At 44.0% G+C, this 26,208-nt stretch overlaps 1 protein-coding gene across 5 annotated transcripts; it reads right to left on the reverse strand.

Moving 5' to 3' along the window:
- Window positions 1-5,011: 5,011 nt before the first annotated feature.
- Window positions 5,012-17,408, reverse strand: TXNL4A (thioredoxin like 4A). Of its 5 annotated transcripts, XM_081253073.1 has the most exons (5): window positions 17,355-17,408; window positions 16,894-17,062; window positions 9,627-9,730; window positions 7,378-7,496; window positions 5,351-5,416 (listed from the first exon to the last, which is right to left on the reverse strand). In XM_081253073.1, the coding sequence occupies exons 2-4, from the start codon at window positions 17,044-17,046 to the stop codon at window positions 7,409-7,411; spliced, it is 345 nt and encodes a 114-aa protein (XP_081109199.1). In that variant the 5' UTR covers window positions 17,047-17,062; window positions 17,355-17,408; the 3' UTR covers window positions 5,351-5,416; window positions 7,378-7,408. The 5 variants fall into 5 exon arrangements, with proteins under 5 accessions (XP_081109196.1, XP_081109197.1, XP_081109198.1 ...); XM_081253070.1 differs by lacking the exon at window positions 7,378-7,496 and having other exon boundaries at window positions 5,012-5,416; XM_081253071.1 differs by lacking the exons at window positions 7,378-7,496; window positions 17,355-17,408 and adding an exon at window positions 17,174-17,298 and having other exon boundaries at window positions 5,012-5,416.
- Between the last annotated feature and the right edge of the window lie 8,800 nt (window positions 17,409-26,208).

Here is a 26,208-nt window from a genome sequence, read left to right on the forward strand (position 1 = left end):
TAGTTATTAGAAAATATTGGCTGTATTACCCATGTTGTACAATGTATCCTTGTAGCTTTTTTTTTTTTTTTTGGCGGTACGTGGGCCTCTCACTGTTGTGGCCTCTCCCGTTGCGGAGCACAGGCTCCGGACGCGCAGGCTCAGCGGCCATGACTCACGGGCCCAGCTGCTCTGCGGCATGTGGGATCCTCCCAGACCAGGGCACGAACCCGTGTCCCCTGCATCGGCAGGCGGACTCTCAACCACTGCGCCACCAGGGAAGCCCCTTGTAGCTTAGTTTATACATAACCGTCTGCACCTCTCCATCCCCACCCCTAGTTGCCCCTCCCCCTTCCCTCTCCCCACTGGTAACCACTAATTTGTTCTCTATATCTGTGAGTCAGCTTCTTTTTTGTTATATTCACTAGTTTGTTATATTTTTTAGATTTCCCACATATAAGTGATATCATACAGTATTTGGCTTTCTCTGTCTGACTTATTTCACTTAGCATGATGCCCTCCAAGTCCATCCATGTTGCTGCAAATGGCAAATTTCATTCTTTTTTTATGGCTGAGAAGTATTCCATTGTATGTACACACCACCTCTTCTCCATCCGTCATCTGCTGATGGACACTTGGGTTGCTTCCGTATCTTGGCAATTGTAAATAGTGCTGCAGTGAACACTGGGGTGAGTGTGTATCTTTTCGAATTAGTGTTTTTGTTTTTTTTCTGCACTTCACCTTGAAGATGCAGATAAATGCTTGGCTTCAGGTCTTGGACTGAACATGTATCTGTGTGACGTACCTGGAGACACAAACCTTTTGTCTTTTATGAAGATACTCAAGCATGTTTCACTGACATAATATTCTGATTCTATGAGCACATGCTAATTTTAGTTGAACAATTCGATGCCGTTGTTTTCCTTGCTTTCGCATTTCTCTGTCAGTTGTTATCCCAGGTCAGCTGGCAGCTCATCCGTGCTTACCCTGCTGAATCAGAGTGAGTTCACTTGTCAGTGACTTATTTATAAATTTCGACATCTGCTGTCCTGGTAGAAAAGGTAATTGGAATCTGTGTCCTGCACACACGAGCTGCAGATCTCGGGGAGGGTGCTCCAGTTCTGTCTGCAGGATGAATACTTAGCTCTACCCAGGGAGGTTGCGTCAGACGGGTCCACCTGCCCTGGGGCCTTGTCCGCCCTCCACCCTCTGGGTGCCGAGGACCAGGTTTTGCAGGGCACCAAGCCCAACTCTGGGCACGCTGCCAGGAAGGGGATGGCGGCCAGTAACTTTGTTCCTTCCTGTCATCACCCAGACTCCAGCTGGCTGTTTTAAATTTGGTCAAAACCCACCATATATTAGGCATCAAATTAAATGGATGAGTGGGTATCAAAACTTCACTTTTTTGATGCATGTACAGCCATTATGTAAAGCAGCATGAGAGGTCAGATATCTAAAAGTGTGTTTAAAAGCTGATAATGCCTTTTAAATTAAAAGAAGGACCTGAGTGAGTCTAAATCTGTTTGGCTAAATCTGTGCTTGTAGGTTTTGCTTCGTCAAGGATTCCTAACACAGTGCTGCGGATTTCAGGGGATTCGGCAAACCCCCTAAACTTGCTGTGTTCCTGCTGTGGGGAGGGGAGTCCATGACCCCCAGATGGTAGGAGCTACTGTTCCGTATTCCAGCGGATTTGGCCCGCTGCCCCGACTTGGTACAACATCTGAACACCTTTCCCGCTGTGAGGAAGCAGGCAGGCTGTTGTCTGAGGAGAACTTCTCCACACTGTTGATGCAAAGTAATGTTTTGTCACTTGAAGAACACACCCCTTAAGTTGTGAATCCACACAGACTCCATCTGACTAAAATGAAAATCATTTAACATTTATGTTTTTCTATATTCCGAATTTTTCCTATACAGAACTCTTGTAGTAATTATGGGAAAGTAAGCTAATTTTATTGATAGCTTTGGATTCCAGTTTACTTAACTGTACATTAATTGATATATAGATCAATCGTTACTTCTTTCAACTTTTTTCTTACGGACTTGAAGACAGTAGACCAGTCATTTGAAAATGTGAAAGAGTGAAAACTGTACTTTTTGAGTAATAATCTACATAACACGAGTTCTTATTTTTAGTATTTAAGAATTCATTTTAGTAAAATAAAAGATTAAAAGAACAAAGGCAATGCAATAAGAATGTAATTAAGAAGGTGATTAACCACTTAACAAAGATGGTTGTAAAATGGCAGAACACTTTTCAATGCATACCTAATATTTGTAAATCATGGAGGAAAAGCATGAGTTATATTAGGTCAATTTTTTTCCCAGAATTAAGTTCTATATAGATCCTTCTTTAAAATACCACAAGCAGTTTTCTGATAGAAGTTGCTTTTTTTTTGGCCACTGCAGCATGTGGGATCTTAGTTCCCCAACCAGGGATCGAACCCACGCCCCCTGTATTGGAAGTGCAGAGTCTTAACCACTGGACTGCCAGGGAAATCCCAGAAGTTGCTTTTTTAATAACTGCATTCCAATTCAATAATTCCAGTCACACAGTTTTGGGGAAGACTTGGTTTAATCTGCCCAGTCCAAGCAAATTCTAACAGTATGTTCTCCAAACCAAAGGAAACCAAATCAAAGGACAACCAAAGAAACAGGTGATGCAGGAGCTCCATGATTGCTTCCTGGGACACCCTCACCCACTCCAGCCCCCATAGAGGTAGCTACCAAGGAGATGCACAAAGATTGCACCTAAGTTTACTTTGTCAGTTAGAGATGCTTTCAAACAATTGTTCAATTCACCTGTCTCTGAGCCGAAGTACACATAGAGCTCTGATCACCTAAAAAAGGCTCTCATTGTAAAATATATATTCCTGCATATAAAATAAATCACACTCTTTATACAAAAGTCAAAATCACTCATAATTCTACTATTTAGAATTAACCACCGTCAATACTTTTTTCTGTGCAGGCACTTTTATATAACTGATCATATTGTTTATAATCTAATATCCTGTTCTCATATCGTAAACACTCTTCCCCAGGTGAAAATTTCATACACACTTTTTATGGTTACTAATACTCTATTATGTGGTTGAAATAATTTAACCATCCCCTTAACTATTCCTTGGACTTTGAGGTTATTTCTCACTTCCTTGCTATTATAAATAATGCTTTAATGAGCATTGTTATCCACGAATTCTCTGCACATTTCACTAGGGCCAGAAGTATGACCACAGGCCAAGCACACTGAGCAGAATGCACCTAAGAAAAGGAAAGAAGGTTCATTTCACACCCCCGACAGTGATGCAAACCCAAAGTTTAAACCCAAAGTTTTAAAATAGCATCATTTAAATTCAATATTCTTGGTGGTTTAAAATCACGATATTTCCATTTGATTATGTGAAAAATCTCAAAGCATCTTAGCCATAATCATAATTTTAGCAGAAACTGGGGCAAATACTTGAATTAAAGTAAACTAAACAGATTTGAGTCTTCATCAATAATATAGAACACAATTTAAAGTCCAGGATTTTTAAGAAATTAAATAAGTAGAAAAGAAAGCTTCTATTAGTTATTAACTAAAATAAAAACATTGATATTGTCAAAAATATACTAACTTTGGACTTCCCTGGTGGCGCAGTGGTTGAGAGTCCGCCTGCCGATGCAGGGGACACGGGTTCGTGCCCCGGTCCGGGAGGATCCCACATGCCGCGGGGCGGCTGGGCCCGTGAGCCATGGCCGCTGAGCCTGCGCGTCCGGAGCCTGTGCTCCGCCACGGGAGAGGCCACGGCAGTGAGAGGCCCGCGTACCGGAAAAAAAAAAAAAAAAAAAAAATACACTCCTTCGTGTGAGTGTGTAGCTTATTTTGTATTTGTTGATTTCAGTCTTTGGCATGTACTCCTCACGTTTCAACAATGAGTCAGTCTGACGAGGCAGTGGGTGTCTTCACTCCACGGAGGGCCCACCAGGCACTGTTCTACGTGATCTGCGTGTAGCAAGGGTCGGACAGCAGACACCGTCAGCCCCTTCACACGGGAGCAAACGGGGCTCTGGGGTCCGCTCGCCCAAGGTCCTCAGGAACGACACAGCCTGGCGGTGGAACCAGCTCGGGGCTCCAGGGTGCGCCCCACACGGGCCCCGGGCTGCGTCCACGCCGCATGCCCCCTCCTTCACCTCAGAGGCCGTGTGCCCTGACACGAGCCCGTGAAGATTCCAACCAACAGCATGCTGCTGGGGTAAGAGACGCAGGAGTGAAACTTGAGATTGTGATAAGGAAACTAGCTACACGGACTGAAGGGTCATGGTTGCTATGGAAAACACGATGCATTTAAGCGTGTTAGATACAATCTTAGGAGGAATGAGAAACACCTCTTACTTTTTATATTTAAAGGGAATCCAAAAATCATTATCGCACTGTTTTTATAACCAGAAGAATAAAAGATGATTTTTCCCTGTTCCTGAACTCAGACCTTTGGTTCTGCTGTGGGTCAAATTGTGCCCCCTGAAAGTTCGCATGTTGGGAATCCTCACCCCAGGACCTCAGAATGTGCCCTTTCTAGAGACGGGGCTGTTGCAGGTCTAACTAGTCGAGATGAGGTCATGCTGGAGCAGGGTGGCCCCCACCCAGTGGGGACACTTGCACACAGACACGCACACGGGGAGAACACTGCGTGAAGACAGAGGCTGGGACTGGGGTGAAGCATCACCAGCCAAGGGACGCCAGAGATGCCAGAAACCACCAGGGCCAGCAGGGGGGTAGGAACAGACTCCCCGTCAGGCCCCAGAGGACCAGCCCTGCCAACACGTGGATCTGACCCCAGCCTCCAGAACTGCATCAAGTCACCAGTCTGAGGTCCCTAATTACAGGAGACCCAGGAAACTCAGACTCTCACTGACAAGTGTGCAAATCACAGCAGCCCCATGGGACCCACACCTGAACCTCACTCAACAGTGAAGAGTTAATTCTTGACTACCAAAATCGCTAATCTATACACTACTTTTCATAAGAAATAAATGATTGTGACCCCCATCACCATGTATTTTATTTATTTCAGCTAGATATTTACAGGTATTTGCTGATACAAAAATACAAGGACCAGGCAGACTGAAAGTTGAGGCACTGCCACCCTCACTGCAAAACCCTCCAGCTCCTTGAGCTATGTGTACTTTCCCAAACGCTTCCTCAAAGGCTTTAAATAGTTGAAAATATCTCCACGTGAGAACGACTCCACGGCACCGTATGCACCAGGACCGGACGAGGGCTCAGTATCTGTACTTGGTGGAGTAGTCCTTCGGGGACACGACCAGGCCGCGGCCCTTCCGGGCCCCCCGGTACACCGTCTCGATGATGTCGATCATCTCCTGCTTGTCTTCCATGGCCCAGTTGATCTTGTTGTTGTTGCCAGTGCCCAGGTCGATCATGATATGCTTGTTCCTGTAGGTTGGGAAAAGGGGGTCAATGCTCATAGAAATCCTTCTGAAACAGAATCCCATGAAAAACATACCTGTATCTCCCACTGTGAACAAGGACACACACAGTCAAGGGGGTCCGCCACTGTGTAGCAGGCTGGAAACCACCTAAATTCTGCTTAAAGAAACGCACAGCGCCTTCCGCCTGCTCTGCGCTCCCTAAGAAAAATAACCTACAGGGCAATCCAGGCCGAAGGACACAGCTTCAGTCACCTGGAAAGACAAAATGCTTTCCAGAAGGCTGCGCTAATTTACCTGAAAAAGGCAATGTATGCGTTTGTCATGGTGCTCTTGCGAGCACTTGTAAATTCTATTGAAAGCCATACTAATTGTGAAATAAATATTATACTTTGCATTTCTATAATTCTATAATTATAATTCTATAATTATAGAAATTGCATTTCTATAATTCTTCGTAGACTTCGTAGACTTTTCAAGACGCTTCTTTCTGAAATGAATTTATATGTGCACTGTATAAAAGAAAGACATTAATGCTTGTTGTACCAGCTGCACTGACTTTTATCAATTTAGCTTCCTGTTTCTGCAAGGTTGTGCGTCTGGCCCCCGGGTGCTGTTCCGTGGTGCGTGCCCCATCCATCCTGAGGTCACAGCGTGGCCTCCTTTCAGCCAGGGCGAGCTTCCAAAAGGCAGACCTGATGCTTCTCTCTTGCTGCAAACACTCACTTCCAGGAAGCTTCCAAGTCCACACACTGGCCCAGGAAACCGGGCATCCGGGCCCCGCTGCGCTCTCCCCTCAGCGCCCGCCACCCCCCGGCCCTCACCTGTCCGTCCTCCCTCACCCTTGCAGGTCCCCAAACGTGCGGCCTGCGCTGCCCCGTGCCCCTGCCTGCGCTCGCCCCTGTTGGGATGCACGTGGCTCAGGCCAACCTTATCCAGCAGCCTTTGAGCGTGGCCCATCACCCTGTTGCACTCAGTGTTTGTGCCTCTGTAGATACCTGGTGCAATACTGTGACTTATAGGAAAAATATATACTTGGTCACTCAGAAGAATATATTTCTCATATGTATTTGGTCTTCGCCCACAGATCCTGGCTCACAGCTGCCAAAACCTTCGGAATTCCCTGCAATAAGAGTGATGGGGTATTCCGTTCCTGAGGACACGTCAGGGCCATGAGGGTGAAGCGGGTGCATAAGCACCCTTCCGGTCACAGTGAGTTTGTTCATGAAGGTGACTTCTAGATCCCACCAGCAGGGCGTCCGAGAATCGCCTGTTGGCACAGGGGAGCCTGCGCACACGCGCACACGCACACACGCTGCAACTGGGCCTGGGAACCCCTTTATCACCTGTCCCCTTGCATCTCGCTGGTTCCCTGTGCTGTCGCCAGCAGATGACGGTCTGTGATAGGAGGAACCCTGTCTTATCTGACTTAACGTCCCAGCACTAGACATAAAAGCCAGCAGGACTCTCTACGTGTATATATACTTGGTGAATAGATTAATTAAAATACTGTTACTACTTGTCTTAGAATCCTGGGTCGCAGACACAGTAGAAGGTTCTGTCCCCTTTTCCAAGTGCAGCGTCCGTCCTAAACCATCAAAGCGCACGGTGGCCGCGGCGCCACTCGACTCCGTTCTGCAACCCCCTGTCCCCGTCGGGGCAGCCCCGCCCAGGTGGGCCCTGCACAGTGCGGTGCCCACGGCCCACCTGGAGGGCTCTGGGAAAACGTGAGGAGCACAGCAGAAAAGGCCGAGATTGCCTTAAACAGCCTGTTAGTGGAAACGTGGGCTTGGAAGGAGGTGGGGATGCATTTCGGGGAGCGGAGGAAAGGGATCCTTGCTGCACAGCGGCAGAGTGTCTGTGACGCTCCAAAGTGGTGAGCATGGATACCAGCCGAGGACACGTAAGCAAAGTCTTGAAGGCGCTGCCTGGGTTCGTGCTGCTTATAGTAAAAGGAGGGAGACAAACCGGAGTAAGACCCGTTAACCCAAAAGATTTCTCAGTCTCTCCAGATAGCAAAAGATGCTGAAATCCAGAAATGGCTGCTGAACTGCTGACACAGAGGCCACACCGCCTTCTGCTGAAACCTAGAAAAGACCTAAAAGTCAGAATTCAGTCACAGGACAGGATCTTCCCCAGGAAGCAGCCATCGGGCAGAGGGCAGCCCCGGTGCCCAGGACAGAAACCCGACTGGCTCAGGCTGCGAAGGACAGAGCGCGCAATGAGAGGGGCTGACGCAACCCCAAGAGGCTGCTGGCAGGAAGCAGGTTGAAAAATGAACCGGCTGCAAATGGCTTTCATAAAAAAGGCAGAAAAACCTGGGTAGGACCCTCCCAGGGGTAGGCACCGGGCCAGGACTATGATCCCAGCGCTGCATCAGAGCCCCCTTCCGAACCCTGACGCCCCCCCCCCCCGCCGGTGAACACAAACTGCTTCCTATGCCGGTCCCACACTGCATCCTGGAGAGGGGGCCCAGATAAGGAGCTGTATCCAGGAGCTGTGCTTAATGGGTCACCTGAGAAGCCTCATCCACACCCAGTTTTGCACATGGGAGGGATGTGAATCTTTTGGAGCCGGAGGGCAGGCTGCAGTTGGAAAAATGCTAAAATACCCCCTGCTACTTCCCACCCTAATCCCTGGGACTGTGCTGTGATGAGACACCACGCCTCTGATCAGTTACACTCCACTGGCAAAGGGAATTCTGCAGATGTCCCTAAGGTTACTCATCAGTTGATTTTTTTTTTTTTTTTTTTTTTTTTTTTGCGGTGCGCGGGCCTCTCACTGTTGTGGCCTCTCCCGTTACAGAGCACAGGCTCCGGAAGCGCAGGCTCAGTGGCCATGGCTCACGGGCCCAGCCGCTCCGCGGCATGTGGGATCTTCCCGGACCGGGGCACGAACCCACGTCCCCTGCATCAGCAGGCGGACTCTCAACCACTGCACCACCAGGGAAGCCCCATCAGTTGATTTTAAAATAAAGAGACTCTCCTGGATTATTGGGTGAGTCTAATCCAATCACAAGTGCCCTCTGAAAGCAGAACAGGAAGTTGGAGCAGCTGTACGAAAAGGACTCAACTCACTGCTCAGGGCTTCGAAGACAGAGGGGCCTCTAGGAGCAGAGAGGGGCCCCGGCGGAAACAGACCTCAGACCCCCAGTCACCGGGAGATGGATCCGGCCCACAGCTCCCGTGAGCGAAGTGGATTCTCCCCTGACCAACTGCCTACATGACAGCCCAGCCTGTGACTCCGGCCTTGTGAGACCCCGAGGCAGAACCCACTGAGCCTGCCTGGACTCTGCCCTACAGACCTTGAGCTCATAAATGGTGTTGTTTTCAGCCACCAAGTTTGTTACAGAAAATAGAAACCGAATACACACCCTGCACGCTCCACCCAGACCTCCCTCGACCATTAGGGAGCTCTGCTTCTGCAGTATGGCCGAATGTTTATATTGCTACTTACTAACTTTTGTAGTAACAATAAACAGTACGAAACTTTGACAAGTAAAAACAGTATCAAATGGTGATTTCTTTCCAAATTAAACCTCCACAACAGAATTTGTTTTTCACTCATGATGTTACTTAACTTTATTATATAAATACCATCAAAGGTATTTGTGTCTGCATCAGACTCTTGTGTACCTAACCAGTAGCCACTCCACGTTTCCCTTTCATGCAAAGCCTGTCAGTCATGGGTACAAATTAATTTAAGGTGATTAGGGAGAGTCTATTCCTTGAGCCAATGACCGACTGACTAGGGTACACAACAGAATTTTTCAGCTGATAAAAGATTTTTTACAAGGTTTTGTATTCATAAGCAAAGTAATTAAGTACAGGTTTTCCTCTTGGATATCACAAAAGGCTGCTAAATAGAGTCACCGATACATTTTAAAAGTGAGTTATTTTAAAGACATTTTTCATCAACAGATTAAATTTAAAGGTATCTAAAATTTCAGTGAGAATGTCTTCCATTTAATAACACTTCCCCTAGGTCCCTGGACAGTTATTTCAAAGGGTAATTTGTTACTGAGTAAATGCTAAAACTGGAATTGTTACTTTGAAAATTATTTAAAAGATTGATTGCCTGGTGATACAAACTATATTATAATATGGCTGCATAACTGACTTCCTCCTAAATAAAAGAATCTAAAGATACCTTGATCTCCTTACACGTTCAGACCATCTATTCAATTTAAACAACAACTTTAAGATAAGAGAACGTACCTGAAGAAAAACATAACAGTGCACGGATCGTATAACTCATACATTTTGTTGAAGTCGGGTACTTCTGTAATATCCACAAGATAAATGACTGCGAAATTTTTAACCTAAAAGTAAAGGAGATTGGGGGAAAAATACTAAAATAACAGATCAACTTTTTATTCTGTAAAAGCACATTCAAAAACAAAAACAGAAGAATTTGTGTATAACAGGACAATTTGCAAACTGGCTCTGCAACATTGTTTCCCAGTAGAGCTGCCATGTAGGAAATTACTTCAAGAGGATCAGGGTCCTGAGCAACTGTCCATTAACAGCTCATTTAATGTTTTTCAGAACAGCAAGTTCTGAGAATACTGCAGAAAACGTCCACAGATACATTATTCACGCTGATCTAGTAATAATCTATGTGAACTTTTCCAATTTGTACTTTCACAAATACTGAATTACACGCATTAAACAACTGCTTTAAAACATGCCTTTGGAATTCAGCCACACACTCCCCTCTTACTGAGGTCTGGACACTTGCACATACTAACAGCCTAACACCCCAAATCACACTGCAGGTAACTAAGGTTCTTTAACTTCTTCCATAGCTGCAAGCTCATCAGACAACATCTGGAAAACCCAGAAAACCATAAATAAAACAACCTTGAACCCCAACACCCAGAGCTGACTGCTGAGAATATACTTTTACTATATTCTTTCCCATTTTTTCTGGTATATATGTTTATACCCTTTTAACAAAATGTGATCATAGAGTGATCACACTACAAGATTTTGCATCCTGCTTTAATTATGAGCATCCTCTTATATGAATCGTATACTTTACATAAGAGAAAAACAAAAACAAAATTTTATGGCTACATAACAGTTCACCAAGTGGCTATGCCAGTATTTTTACCATTCTTCTGTTATTTTCTTTGACTTTTCATCAATATAAATAATTCAGATTTTCACTGATATCAATTATTCACATGTGAACATTATTACCCTTAAATTCATATACATACTTCATTATTTCCTAAGGATAAACACCTAAAATAGAATCTTTAGAACAAAAGACATGACATTTTAAAGGCTCCTTGTAAATACTGTCTCAATGCCTTTTAGAAAGCTTATACCAATTTATATCATGGGTTGAATTATGTCCTTTCACCCCACAAGAAGATATACTGAAGTCCTGACCCCCAGTACTCAGAATGTGACCTGATCTGGAAAAAGGGTGCCTGCAGAGCTCATCAGTGAAGGTCAAACGAGGTCATACTGGAGTCTGACCCCTAATCCAATCTCACTGGTGTTCCTACAGGAAAAGGGCCATGTGAAAACACACCAAGGGAGAAGCCACGTGAACACGGAGGATTGAAGTGATGCACACCTATAAGCCAAGGAGTGCCACAGATCGCGGAAGGCGCCAGGAGCTGGAAGAAACAAGAGGGGATTCTCCCTTGAGGGTTTCAGAGGGAGCACGGCCCTGCTGACACCTTGATTTCGGACTTCTGACCTCCAGGCTGTGAGATAATAAATTTCTGTTGTTTTAATCTGCCTGGTTTGTGGCGCTTGCTACAGCAGCCCCCAGAAATTCACAGAAAATGCACAACGTTTCTTCATATAAAACTAACTCTAAAAACCTAACTGTAATTTACAGATGAAATAATATGGTATTTGGGATGTGCTTTCAACACGGCAGCACAAAAAGTGTTTGAGGGGTTAAACGGTCCAAGACTGACAAAATACTGGTGATCGCAGTAGGCACAGAGGAGTTCACTGTTCTCTCCCCTTTACTCGGGAATGTGAAGAAGTATTTAATACGGAAATTTAAACCACCATCACCCAGAAAAAGGAGGGAAGGAAGTTTACATTTAGTGGGCGCTCCTTTTGCGGACAGACCTCGGTGCTGAGGTGGGGGAAGAACAGGTGTCTCTCCCAGCCACATGCCCCTTTCCTGGTGAAAGGAGAGAACACACCTGCAGAAGGTGGAGAGAGTGAGCTGAGCGCCACGTGTTCACGTGGCCGCAGCGGACACCGAGATGGAGGACTGGGCAAGCACAGCCACGCGCCGGCGGAACGGCTTCCTGGCAAAAGTTACCCCGCTGGTTTTTAAGGTTCGGCCCACATCCAATTTCGCTAAGCAGACATATTTTATTTCTTCCCACATAATAAAACAGATATTATAATTAAAAAGATAGATACTAACATCACAGTATAACCAAACACAAACACACACACACACATCTGCCTCCAAAAGCATAAAATGACAACCCAACAAGAGTCCCAGACACCTTTCAATCCAACGAAAGCCAATTGGTTCTGGTTCCAAGAACCTCCAAATCTCCAAGTTAAAGCAGAAATCGACCGGAGAAACCACAATCTCTTAAAAGTTACTAGAATACATCTCAACTAGTTCATGTATGAGGACATTCAACTATCCCAACTCAATGTCATATAATTTTCACACTGTAAATGCTGGTTTTTATGTGAGACTTTCTAAAAAGGCCTTATTTTCTTTTGCCTTCAGTGATGAGTAAGGAAACCGTAGCTCATTCAGAAGCAGAAAACAACTGACACTACAGGATTTCATTTTCTCTTCCCCTCCACATAAACCACATCATGGTAAATGTGAAGCCTCACAAGGTCGGGAACCACACCTGAGATATTTATTGAAAGAATGAACTTTAGAAATAAACTTACATTTCAAAATTCAGGAAATATATTATTGTCATTATGGACTTAATTACCTAATCCTGAGTTCAAACAGACCTGCCTTAAGAGATGGTCTGGTCCCGCTTCTTCCTTAGAGGAGGTGCCCTGACGGGTCCTCCAGCCCCTGCAGCTCTGGGAGGAGAAGGCCCACAGCACCAGCTGGCCTTTCTCTAATTCTGTGACCCTCCCAGCTTCTCTCCTCTGGAAGAGCTTCTCCTAAAGGGGGTTGCACGGATTCTATCATGATGCTTTCTACATGGGCTGAACTATTTCTCCTGAATGTTTCACATCCACTAATGAATCTGCAATTAACACTTGTGTATTTTTTATATAAAACTGAAATAAGCAATGTGTCTATGATCTTTTCTCCATTTAAAAAATGTCCATTTTGAAAACATAGAAATGGAATGGAAACATCACTGCTTTGTTTCCAGCCCAGTATTTTTAAAACAAGTTATATAATTTAAAAGTACATGACAATCAGGAAATTCCCTGGCGGTCCAGTGGTTAGGCCTTGGCGCTTTCACTGCCAGGGCCCGAGTTCAATCCCTGGTTGGGGAACTAACATCACACAGCCACGCAGCCCGGCCAAAAAAAAAAAAGTATATGACAGTCAAATAAAATCAATAGTATATAAGTGCTTTAAAATGAAAAGTTAATGTTTCCCTTTCCCCAGACCCACGTTCTCTTGTGAGAAAACTGCATACATTCTGCTTTTCTCCAGCTAATGTCATTAACCAATGTTTCCCCACGTTACTAAATAAAGCTCTTAGGAAATCATTTTTAATGGTCAAATAATATCCCATCCAGGGGAGAAGATGTTCCACTTTAAATCCTAACGCCCCATTTCTGAGCCCGGACAAACTACTTCGTGGCACCTGCCTCGGGGACCTGCCGTGAGGACCACGCCGGGAGTCCATTTCCCACCTATCACCGTGACTGGCCTACGTGCCACACACTGGAGATTATGGTCATAAGCATGCTCCCCCTTCACTGGGCATCACGGTTCTTTCCAGTTTTGCTACCAATCACAGCACCAGTCTCAGGGAGCCTAAGGCATGGCTGTCCTTAGGGCTCTTCACCCAATGCCGAGCTGCTTCCCAGGGGCTGTACCAGCTCCACTTCTGCCTGAGTGTTAGATTGGCTTTCAACATACGCCCTAAGAGTTAGACCTTTGATACACCTGAAAAATGACAGTACACTATTTTAACGTGTGTTTCTTTGAAGTTTATTTAACTATTGGAATTTCCTCTTTTTTTCCAGTTCTGTGCCCATATATCATCCACAGGGGTCTTACCTTTTAAAATGGTACTTCAAACTGACCTGCAGGAGTCTACGGTATCTACAATAATATTTTGCCCACTATATTTGCAGTAATGTTAAGCAGCTGTTGAATAGTTTTTTTTTTTTAAATCAAGAACCAGATGTACAAACTTCCCTTCTATTATCAAGTTGTTCTCTAGTGTATGTTCTTTTGATTGTCTAAACTAGTAACTGTCCTTTCCAACCCACACATTTTACACGCAGGCTGCTTCTTCAGCAAGTCAGTGATTACGCAGTTCGTGGTCCTGCATGCTGCCAGGTGCCTCCAGGTTAATGTAACTCGTGCAAATCACCAAGGCTGAAGGCCGTCGGTGCTGCCAGCCACCCCTCCACCCTCCTCCACTAGCTAAGAACCCACCTAAAATTCTGGAAAAAATGTTCTTGACTGTCAATTGGCACTATGTATTTCTGAAGTGTCAATTTTTACATTTTTAGATAGTTCACTTCAAAGCCATCAAAAAACTTCATGATAACTTTATTTTCTCAAATTACTGTTTGCCCCGATTGGCTGTTGGTTCCTATGAGATTCCTCACTTGAGCATAAATTTCTGCTGATTCAACCTACTTTATCTCATGCTTAAGAATGACCCCCTGAAGTCATTCCTAAGTAGTTCCATGAATACATTTACCTTATGTACAATCTAATTAGCACTTACGGCTATGAGATAGTATCACTGAGGTTTTGCATATTTTAAACTCCATCTGTATGAGCTTTTTAAACAGACCAAAATTAAACAGCCCACTTATTCTTACATATAATGGGATTTAGAAACAGTGAGCTGTGGCCAAGTGCGTTCCTACAAAACGGCAGCTCAGAAGTACACAAAATAGTCTCACTTCGAAGCTGTGCGTAAAATCACCCACTAAACAGGAACCTTTATTTTGGTTATCACTCTACCAAACTCCAGGCATCTGTCAAATTTTTAAACACATCTCTGTGTTTTCCGTACAGCTCAAAACGAGCGCAGCATGCGGCGGGGCTGGAGCTACCAAGCAGCGAGTCGGTGAGTCCCGTTCCAGGAGGGACCGAGCAGTCAAGTCCAGCCTCAGCACTGGGACTCTTACTCACTTTAACACAGCTGGGGTATCCAAACAGGGCTCGCAACAAGACGAGGAAGATCCCCCATTATCTGCCGTTTCTGCAGAGGGAGATAGACAGTTAAATTGTTCTTTATACTAAAACCTTAAATTTCAAAAATTCCTATCGTGCTTCCCCAAAAAAGGGCTTCCAGAATTATAAACTCATATTCTGCCCTTATACTAAGTAGCAAATAAAACATTAATAGTCTTGTAATGCATTTCAAGCTCGCATTCTGAATAACTATACTATAATATAGTACTGAAAGTTTATTAAAATAGAAATCCAAGTTTTGGACAAAAGACATGGAGGAACTTAAAAGACCAAAGAAAAGCACTCAAAGTGAGCCCAGTTAAACTGTACCAAGAGAGCACGTCTGCTAGTACTACAGCGATTTGGTCTCTGACTGATATATAGGAATTGGAAAAGAACAATTCCGGTAAAAGTCCCTAAAAACTACAATGACACAAAATCTGCCTCCTAGCTAAGAGTATCTTGCTGAGTTTTGCTCAGATACGAAGAGCAAACAACCCTCACGCCTCTGCCATCCTGGCCTCGTGCTGGGGGCAACCGGGTCTGGACATCCCCTGGTGCTTATGCGCCACCTGCAAGGCAGCATCCAGAACACACACCTAAGTGACTTCAGAGTCAACACAGCAGTGATTCGCTTATTGAAGTTTGTCTTTGTCCATCTTCACTGAAGTCTGCAGTCTCTGCCCTTGACTACTGTAGCTTAAGCCATGTAGACACGACTCCCTGACACCACCTCACTCTTGACCTCTGACGGGACTGGGAGGACCCCTGGGGGAGAATCCCGCTCTCCTGAGTTCCCCAGGCACCTCCTCAAGTTCCTTCAATGTCTTGGCGCCCAAGAGAAAGAAGAGGGGAATGGCTATAATCACAGCACTCCTACTCTGACCCTGACCTCGTTGAGGGGATTCTGAAAGTCATGTCAGAATTCCCTGGGGGAGCTTCTTTAAAAAGCCGTTTCTGGACCTCGCCCCAGACCTGGAGAATCAGGATCTCTGAGATGCACTTTGGTATTCCAAGCGATACTTACGCTGACAGACACAGAAGGACGGTTCCTGATGTTCACAAGGCCACCTCCCCCAACTCTGCCTGTCTCACCAAATAGGAGATAGTGAAAATTACCGATGGCAGGTCAGATAATTTTTCCTTTCCTAAATACAAAATATATCCTTACACCTGTTACTCTTTACTCAAAGGCATTATTTTAACCCAGCCCATATTAGCATATCCTACTCCTGTGAAAGAAAAGATGGCTTCAATGTTTCTTACTTTTACTCTTCCTTAAAATGAATAACCTCTCAAATTATTATGGAATATTAATAAGTTAAATATTTTATTAGCATCCTTTTGCCTTTTGCCCTATTGCTACACCTGCAAAAATCTAAATCAAAGTTATCTTAGAATCCCTATGAGACAATTATAGAAAAAGAATTAAGCCCTGGTTATTCAACAGTGCCCTACAATTGCACTTTATTGTCAGCAAACAAAGGCCACAGACAATCCAGTGTACTAAATTTAAGAATTAAGAAAATTAGCTCTAACAAGTATAGTTCTACTTTCTCCCAATGTTTCCTGCATTTGAGTCACTCTAAGCTATAAATCGAGTCACTTAAAAGAGCACCGGTGGGGTAAAGAACCGACCCAAAGCAAAAGAACGGGATTTACTATGCTATCAACATAAATGTTCTGCTTTATAAACGCAACAAATAAACATGATACAAAAAAAAAGGACAATTCTTTTAAACTAAGCTATTCAAAGTAAGCTCCTACGCTCCTGCCAAAGCCTGCAAATGTGTTTTGCTCTGGGCACTACAGATGTAAATTTTTGAAAACACCCTCTCAGTTAAAACCCCTGTACGTTAATAGGAATTATGAACTTCTTTAGGGGGGAGAGATCACGAACTTCTTAAAAATTTGAAAATCTATGGAAAATTCTCCCAGAAAAGAACATAAGCTATTCTGACCAATTTCAGGGAGGCCATCCTCACATCCCAAGGGAAGACTGTCCGTTTGTGAAGCTTACTGCTTCTCTTTCACCGGTGAACGTGCCGCACTTTTAAATCTTACCGGCAAAGCAGTCCAACACGATGAAATGACCAAACGGAAGGCGGGGCGCGTTGTGAGGCGGGGCTGCGTTACCTTTTCAGCTATGCTGTACAGAACCTCGTCCATCTTCATACAAGTAGGGTCCCAGTCGTGTCCAAACCGAATGACGACCACGCGGTCTTCTTCCGAGAGGATGGCCTGATCCACCTGCCAGCCATTGTGTAGGTGCGGGAGCATGTACGACATCTTGGGGCCGACGGGTCTGCGGGAGGGAACCACCGGCCAGCTCCTCCCAGCTCCAGCGCGGCGCACCCACGGGGCCCCCACACCACGGAGCCTCATCCCGCGGGGACCCCACCCCACGTGGCCTCACCCCGCGGGGCAGTCGGTGCGCTGCCGGGAAGGCCAGGCCCGCGTCCACCTCGTCCCCAGACCCCGACCCCACCAACGGATCGCCTCCGCCCCGCGGCCCAGAACCCAGGGCGAAGGGAACCTTGGGGTCGTACACCCACGCCTCCCTCGCCACCCCCTCCGGCCCCCGGCCCGGCACGCACACTGGGCCCTGCGGCTCAGCGTTCCTTCCGGGCGTGAACGCGCGCCCGCAGTGCGTGCGCGCCGGCGAGTGCGTGCGCGCGCCCCCAGGCGGCCTGGGGGCCGACTGGGCGCCGCAGTGATGGGCGTGGCTGGGAGGTCCTTACAGTGAGCGGCTCGGAGGCGGTTCGGCTGGGTAGGGCTGGTCCAGACCTGCTGTCTCTCCGGTCAGTCCATCGGAGTGTCAGCTCCTACGGTGCCACCGGGGCCCGGGGTGGACGGACCGGCCCGCCGGGACCCCGGGCTGGACGGAGAGGATGGCATCGCTGAGGAAGGGTTCGTCCCCGTTTACTCCCAGACGAAGTCCCCCAAATTAATCATTTTGGCGGTCACGCTTTCCAGACGTAAACACAGTTGCTTTACTTGTCAAAGCACGTAATTAACAGAAGAGTCCTGGTAAGACTCACACGCGCCCAAATAATTTATTTAAATTAGTATTTCTAAACATTTTTATTGTGGTAAAATATATATAATATAAAATTTACCATTTTAGCCATAGAGTTCAGTGGCATCGTTGACATCCTTGTACAGCCATCACCACTCCATATACTTCTTTTGTTAAAAAGCTTTGTTGAGGTATTATTCACATACCATAAAGTGATTCCCCCATTTCAAATAAGATGGTTTTTCCCAGAGTTGTGGAACACTACAGTCTGATTATGGAAAATTTCCATCACCCCAAATCCTGTAGTCATTAGCAGTCAGTACCATACTCCTCCCATCCCTTTGGCTTTTGTCAACTACTAATCTATCCTAGACATTTCACGTAAATGGAAGCATAAGTATGTAGTCTTTTGTGACTGACTTCGTTCACTTAGCCTAATACTCTCAAGGTTCACCCACACTGTAGCAGGCATCAGCACACTTGACGCTTGAGCAACAGAGGTTTGAACTTACACATGTACTATGTGTACTACATGATCTGCAATTGGTTAAATCTGCAGATGGGGAACCGCGGATATGAAGGGCCAACTGGAAAATTAGGCGTGGATTTCCGACTTCACAGAGGGTCATGGTTGAAGGGTCAACTGTACTTGGTTCCTTTTTGTTGCTGATTAATCTATTGTTTGGATATATTGCATTTTATCTCTCCATCAGTTAATTGACATCAGGGTTGTTTCCACTCTTTGGCCGTTATGAAAAATGCTACTATGAACATTTGTGTACAAGTTTTTGTATGGATTTTAAGTCTTCATTTCTCTTGGGTATGCAGGTGGCGTGGTTGAATCATGTGATAATTATGTTTACTGTTTTGAGAAATTGCCAAACTGTATTTAAAAGCGGCTATACCATTTTACATTTCCAACAGCAATGTGGTGGGGTTGGATTTCTCCACATCTGTGTCTACTCTTATTTGTGTGTTTTTGTTTTTGTTTTTTTACAATGATATCCTGGTAGTTGTGAAGTGATGTCTTATTATGGTTTTGACTTGCATTTCCCTAATGGCTAGAGATATAGAGCATCTTTTAATGTACTTATTGGCAATTTGGAGAAATGTCTATTCATCTCCTTTGGCCACTTAAAAATGGATTAGTTGTCTTTTTATTATTGAGTTGGAAGAGTTCTTTATATATTCTGGATAGAAATTCCTCATCAAATATATGATAAGAAAACATTTCCTCCCTTTTTATGAATTGACTTTTCACTTTTTATTGGTATCATTTGCAGCATAAAACTTTTGAATTTGGATCAAGTCCAAGGTATCTGTTTTTCCCTTTGTTGCTTGTGCTTTTAGTATCGTGTCTGAGAAACCATTGCCTAACTCAAGATCATGAATATTTATTCCTCTTTTCTTCTTAGACTTTTAAAGTTTTAACTCTTACTTTTAGGTCTATGACCATTGTGAATAAATTTTTATGTATGGTGTTAGGTAGGTGTCCAACTCTATTCTTTTGGTTTTTTGTTTTGTTTTGGCGGTGCCATGCGGCTTGTGGGATCTTAGTTCCCCCACCAGGGATTGACAGCTCTATTCTTTTGTATGTGGATATCCAAGTGTCCCAGCACCATTTATTGGAAAGAGTTTTCTTTCCCCATCAAATTGCCTTGGCTCCCTTGTTGGAAATCAATTGACTTTAAATATAAGGATTTATTTCTGTAGTCTCAATTCAATTCCATTGATCTGTATGTCTAGCCTTATGTCAGTACCACACTGGCTTGATTAGTGTAGCTTCGTGATAAGTTTTGAAATCAGGAAGTGTAAGTCCTCCGACTTTGTTCCTTGTCAAGATTGATTTGGCCATTCTGGGTCCCTTGCATTTCCATATGATCTTTAGGATTTGTTTGTCAATTTCTGCCCCCCAAAAAAAAAGCATCTGGGATTTTGATAGGAATTGTGTTGAATCTGTACACCAGTTTAGGGAGTATTGCCATCTTAACACTATTAAGTCATCCAATCCATGGATATGGGATGTCTTTCCATTTATTTAGGACTTCTTTAATTTTTATGACTTTTATAGTTTCCAGTATTCATGTCTTGCCCTTTTTATTAATTTTATTCCTAAATATTTTATTCCATTTGATGCTATTTAAATGGAATTGTTATTTTAAATATTTTCAGATTATTCATAATCAGTGTATAGAAATAGAATAGATTTTTTTGGGGGGAGGGAAGAATCATTTTTTATTTTTATTTTATTTTTTGAATCTTTTACAGTTGTATCAACCACACATAATTCAATGGAAATCTTTAGTGATGCATCTTTATTGCCTTTCTAAAGCAAATAACTTAGTCGTCATAGATATAAGCATTCTATGCCTTTTGCACTCATACTTCATAGTTTTATGGGACATTTAAATTATGTAACTTCAATAATCCACAAAATTTGCATAAACCGGTTTGGGATTAAATTCGATCACATATAATTCAACTGGTGACAGCAAAAATGCACAGATGTATAGGGAGCCGCTTGAGCATTCAGCTTGGTTTGTGAAGAGAATGAAGAAATGCAGTTACTCCTAAGAATCTATTAGGTAGAGGTCAATTTGAAGATCTTTGAATGTATATGGAAAGTGATGTTTGCATGCTTGTAGATTTTACAAATCTATGTTATCACACGGAATAAACATAGTAATACGGAGACTGCAAAATAGAATCGATTTTTTTCATTTGTTTTTATTTATTTTGTTTTTTCTCCCAGTTTTATTGAGATGTAATTGACACATAGCACTGTATAAGTTTAAGGTGTACAGCATAATGCTTTGACTTATGTACATCAGGAAATGATTATCACAAGAAGTTTAGTGAGCATCCAGTATCTCATATAGCTGCAAAAGAAAAGAAAAAGAAAAAATACTTTTTCCTTGTGATGAGAACTCAGGATTTATACTCTCAACAACTTTCATACATAATATACACCAGTATTAATTATATGAATCATGTTGTACATTACATCTCCAGTACTTATAACTGGAAGTTTGTACCTTCCGACCACCTTCTTACAATTCCCCCTCCCCCAGCCCCCCACCACTGGTAACCACAAATCTTATCTGTTTTTCCATGCATTTTTTGTTTGTTTTTTGAAGTATAATGGACCTACAACACTATGTTAATTCCTGGTGCACAACATAGTGATTTGATATTTCTGTATATCACAAAATACAATTGAGTTTTGTATAGTGATCTTGTAGTCTGCAACCTTGCTGAATCATTTATTATTTTGAATAGTTTTTAGTGGATTCCTTGGGATTTTCTATATATAAGATCATATCATCTGCAAATAGGGACAGTTTACTTCTTCCCTTCCAATCTGGATGCTTTTTATTTTTTCCTTGTCTAACTGCCCTAAAACATCCAGTACAATGTTGAATAGAAGTGGCAAGAGTAGACATTTTGTCTTGTTCCTGATCCTAGGGGGGAAGCATTCAGACTTTCACTATTAAGTATGATATTTACTGTGGGCTTTTCACAAATGCCCTTTATGAGGCTAAGGAAATTCTCTTCTATTCCTACTTTGTTGAGTGTTTTTGTTTTTTTTTTTTTTAAATCATGAAAGGTTGTTAGGTTTTGTCAGGTGCTTTTTCTAATGCATCTATTGAGATGATCATGTGAGTTTTGTCCTTTATTCTCTTAATATGGTGTACCTCATTGATTTTTGTATGTTAAACCAATCTTGCATTCCTAGGATAAATCCTATTTGGTCACAGTAACTTTTCAAAATATGTCGCTGGATTTGGTTTGGTTTATTGAAGATTTTGTGTCTGTATCTCACAAGGGATATTGGTCTGTGGTTTTCTTGTGGTATCTTTGTCTGATTTTGATAATAGTGGCCTCAAAGAATGAGCTGAAAAGTCACCAGCCCAGACAAGAAAAATCGATTATTTGACCAAGACTCCGCATTTCTACTTCCATTTCCTCCAAAAGTATCTGATCATTTAGAAAATGGGAATAAATAGGCTAAATCATCTGAGTTAATCAAACTTCTTGAATTACATTTTTTAAAAAGATTTATTATTTATTTATTTATTTATTTATTTTTGGCTGCGTCGGGTCTTCGTCGCGGCACTCAGGATCTTCCTTGCGGCATGCGGAATCTTTCATTGAGGTGTGCGGGCTCTTGGTTGTGGTGCACGGGTTTTCTCTTCTCTACTTGTGGCACGCAGGCTCCAGGGTGCATGAGCTCTGTAGTTGTGGCGCGCGGGTTCCAGAGTGTGGGCTCTGTAGTTTGCGGTAGGCGGGCTCTAGTTGAGGCATGCGCGGGCTCAGTAGTTGTGGGACACGGGCTTAGTTGCCCCTGGGCATGTGGGATCTTAGTTCCCTGACAAGGGATTGAACCCATGTTCCCTGCATTGTAAGGCGGATTCTTTACCGCTGGACCACCAGGGAAGTTCCTTGAATTACATTTTGTCTTTAGAAATTGAATTCGTCATTTAAAAAAATGACTAAACATAAGCATTAAATAATGCAGTCTCATATTCTCAAGTAAGAGCAAGACAGATGTTTGGTGGAAGATGTCCCTGTGTCTCCTAACTGGGAAAGGATACACATGTCCAAACAGAGTGCCCATTTCCTGCAGAGCAACTGGCTTGAGTTAAGTTGAGAAGGAGGCAATTTGACTGAACTAATTGTTACTAATAAAAAAATCACTGGAGAGGCTTATAACTTTTCTAGAGGGATTTGCATTTTTAAAAGAAGAAATGTTTTAAGTCATATGTAAGACAATGTTACAGTGAGACTTTCCTCTCAAATTTCAGCAGAGGCCCCAAATTGAAGATTAAATGATTTAAAATGCCATATTCCAAATAAAGAAGGCAGACCAGCTTTTTCCAGATTTTGCAGAGGAGAGAATAGTTTACACACTCTTTGTCCATCACTCTTGAGGATATGGAAGAGGAGGTAAGAAAATGTGTTAGGGAAAAATTGTGACATCGTTTCTTTGGAGGAAGTTGTGGAGTGATGTACAGTCCCATTCTCGTTCTCTTCTCTTTGGGAAAGAGAGGGATGCTTCCATCCTGCCTCAAGCCAAGCAAAGGAGTTCTAAAAGATCCCCTCACTTGGGTGGGAAATGGTCAGGAGGCAAAAGACCCTGTCACCCAGGACTGTATGCTTAGCTGAAGAAATTTCTACATCCAGGCCTGCTAAAGGGACCAGAGTTGAACTCTTGGGAGAAACCCTCAAATTTATGCAGTGTGCTCTCTTTGAAAGTGGCCAGTGCTCAACCTTACTTACCCTAAGAGCAATGCAAATATCCGACTGCAGAAAAATAGATAAACTGAGGTGTACTTATTGATATTATATAGCTGTAAAGATGAATGACTACACCTCCATGTATAAACGGAGATGAATCTCACATACTGACAAACTTAGAAAAAAAGGTTACCAAAGACTACATAAGGTATAATTCCATTAACATAAAATGCAAAAATATGCCAAACCAGACAATATATTATTTAGGCAAATTTTCTATCTATCTATCTATATCATAAAATTCAAGATAGGAGTTATATCTGGAGCAGCAGGGAGTGGCACAGGGAAATTCAAAAGTAGCGGTAATGGTATATTTCTTAAGTTTGGTGGTATATAACCAGGGGCTCATTTTATTGCTGTTTTCATAACATGCATATTTTATAACATTGTGTATTTATAACGTGTATTTAATTTAAAAGTTAAGGCCAGTTTTATCAAATTCTAATTTTTTTCATTATATTTACTTCCAACTGAACACAGCAGGGGTTCTGGCAATTTGTGAATTCTTCTTGCTGGACCAAATTCAGTAGAGGCCCTCAGTCTAGGTAGCTGGTTGGTAATAAAACTCCAAATAATCTTTTGTGACAGGTAGTATTCACTTTTGCAAGGCGATGCATTCTCAAGAGATTTTTAAGATCTTGAGATAGAATAGTAAAACTCTATGTCCTCTTTCAGTCTAGATTTTCCAAACAGTTCTAAGACGCTTTCCTCCCTTATTTGTATTTTATTGATTCTTTAGTTTTTGAACAAATATTTATTGGGCATGTACATGTGCCAGACAGGATATCAGGTGCTGTTATCAAGAAATAGAACAATAACAAGACTGAGTCCCTGCCCTCATGGAGTGTAGTCTAGCAGAAGGCCTGACATTACACAGAAGATCGTACACTGAATTTGGATTCACAACAAAGTCCTACAGGTAAAGAGTTTAGGGTATTAAGAGAACATTTAGCAGGAACACACTTAGTTTAAGGAGTTCAGCAAAGGCTTCCTTAAGGATATTACGCTTAAATGGGGACCTGCAAGATGAGTGAGAACTAGGGGAAGAGCTGGGGTCCAGTCCAGGCAGCCAGGGAACAAGTCCAGTGCCAGGAGCATGGCAGTTTGGGTAAATGTGCAGCTGAAATGACCAGCGCACACTAGTGGTTTGCTGGGTGGACAGGCCAGATAATGGGACCTCTGTGCTTAGGATTTTGTACTTTACCATATGAACAAGGCGACCTGTCAAGGGGCTTTAAGCTGGGGATTAACATGTCAGATTTATATGTCCTTCAGGCATCTAGGTTGCCATGTACAGGAGAAAGGATTGCAAAGGGAGTACTTGAAGAGAGGGAAGTAGGGAGACTAGCATCAGGGTAATGAAAGCTGCCAGAGAGGAGTTCTGGGCTGGAGATAAAAATTTGAGAGCCATCAGAGTAGAAGGCAGCAAGTGAAGCCAGGACACTGGATGAAACACTCATCAGTGTTTCCTAAAGAGGACTGTAAGTGTTCCATTACCTGTTCTCAGTAGTACCATCTAGTCTAATTTTACAAATACCAGAGATATCCCCAGTTAGTATTATTTTTGACTAGTTAAGTAAACACTTGAGTTGATTTTTAATTTACTTAGGGGGGAAAATGAGTAAATAGCAACACAGATGGTGTGTGACTATGAAAAATGACTGAATTTGTGACACACTGACCCAGAACCGTGGAGACACAGGAGTAAACCCTCGCGGGTGACTTAGAGCAGGGCCTAGGCAGTGCCAAAAAGGGGAAGGCCTCCTGCCGCAGGGAGGGCCTGCGTCATCCACTGCCCACTTTCCCGGGAAGAAGGCAGTCCTGATCTCAGGGTGAGATTGCTCTTCACAGAAGCCAGCCAGGCGCCAGCGTGCAGACCCTGCCCAACAATGCGCCCCCGCAAGGTCCCCCCACCCAACCACCTAAAACAATAAATAGCTGATTACTAGCAGGATGGGTTTATTCAGGAACAGCAAAAAACTGCAATTTAAAACGCTCAATCTATGGCAAACCACAGGCAAGTCCAGAGAACACAGCAGGGGAAACTTTTATAGAGGAGAGGGGAAGTTGGGCGTGGCTGCTTGTTAAAAACAAAGAGGCCATTGGAGGGAACCCCGAGTTGGAAGTGTAGTAGCTTCCCATTGGCTGGGCTGTTTCCAGACTCGGAGAAAGGCTTCCTTCCCCGCCTGTAGCGAGGTTGTGCCCTTTTCCCTGCTGTATCTCCAGTCGAGGGGGAGTGGTGCCAGAGCTATCCGTTCTGGACTCCCGGCTGCATCTTAAATGAGGTTTCTGTGTATTAATTTTCACACTCCCCACGCTGAAGCAGGTCAGCAACCTTCCCCGCCACACAGGCCCCACACTCGACCACCCAGACTCCGCTCCTGAAGGAGGCCCACCCGAAGCCCGCCCGCCAGGCACGGGGCCTCGTCAACCTGCCCTCCAGGTGGCTTCTCGCATGAGCACTCCTGACGCCCAGAGTTCTCGGCCGCGAACCGAACGCCGGAGATGTGGGCGCGGCCTAGTTGATTGGGCGGGGCTAGCACAGGAGGACCAAGCTGTGGGGCTTGGGGCGTGGCCTTGGGCACGGCAGGCGGGCTTAGGGCGTGGCTGGAAGGTGTGGTCGGCGGTTTGGGGGCGTGGCTGGGAGGTCGGTCGACGGGCTTTGGGGCCTGGCTCCCGCGTGGCTGGCCGTAGGGCTGGGGCGGGGGCAGTACGCTCTTTGACCTCGCGCCTTCGCTGTCCGGGTCTTGCCTGGGAGACTGGGCCTGCTGGAGCGTCCCTTAAATCTGGGGTCTTTTTAAAAGACCCGGATGTCTAGGTGTGGGCGGGAGACTGGACTGAGCTCTGCTGCGTGGTGTGACTGACCTCGAACTTTACTTGGGGCAGCATTAGAATCCTAAGACCCTTCTGGGCTCGCAGGGCACGATCCTGAAGAATTTAATAAGGCAAATACATTGTTGTTATTTATATCTGCCTTGTTCGAGAGAAGACTTAAGGCGGCTTCAGACATAGCCAGAATCTAAAGGTCATTTTGGACAGGTGCTTACTTTTTTCTAAGCTCCAGGTAGTGTCAGATTAAGCTTTAAATCTATAGATTCAGGTATCCCCATCAGATTTTATAGTTTATTCCCCTG

Source organism: Mesoplodon bidens (assembly GCF_964165515.1).
Source record: "Mesoplodon bidens genome assembly, chromosome: 13".
NCBI lineage: Eukaryota > Metazoa > Chordata > Mammalia > Artiodactyla > Ziphiidae > Mesoplodon > Mesoplodon bidens.

Coding starts and splice junctions, on each gene's coding strand:
- TXNL4A (XM_081253070.1), bottom strand. CDS start 17,046: ATGTCGTACATGCTCCCGCACCTACACAATGGCTGGCAGGTGGATCAG. Junction 9,731..16,893: donor TGTACAGCATAGCTGAAAAG/GTAACGCAGCCC, acceptor CTTTACTTTTAG/GTTAAAAATTTCGCAGTCAT. Junction 5,417..9,626: donor ACTGTTATGTTTTTCTTCAG/GTACGTTCTCTT, acceptor CCCAACCTACAG/GAACAAGCATATCATGATCG.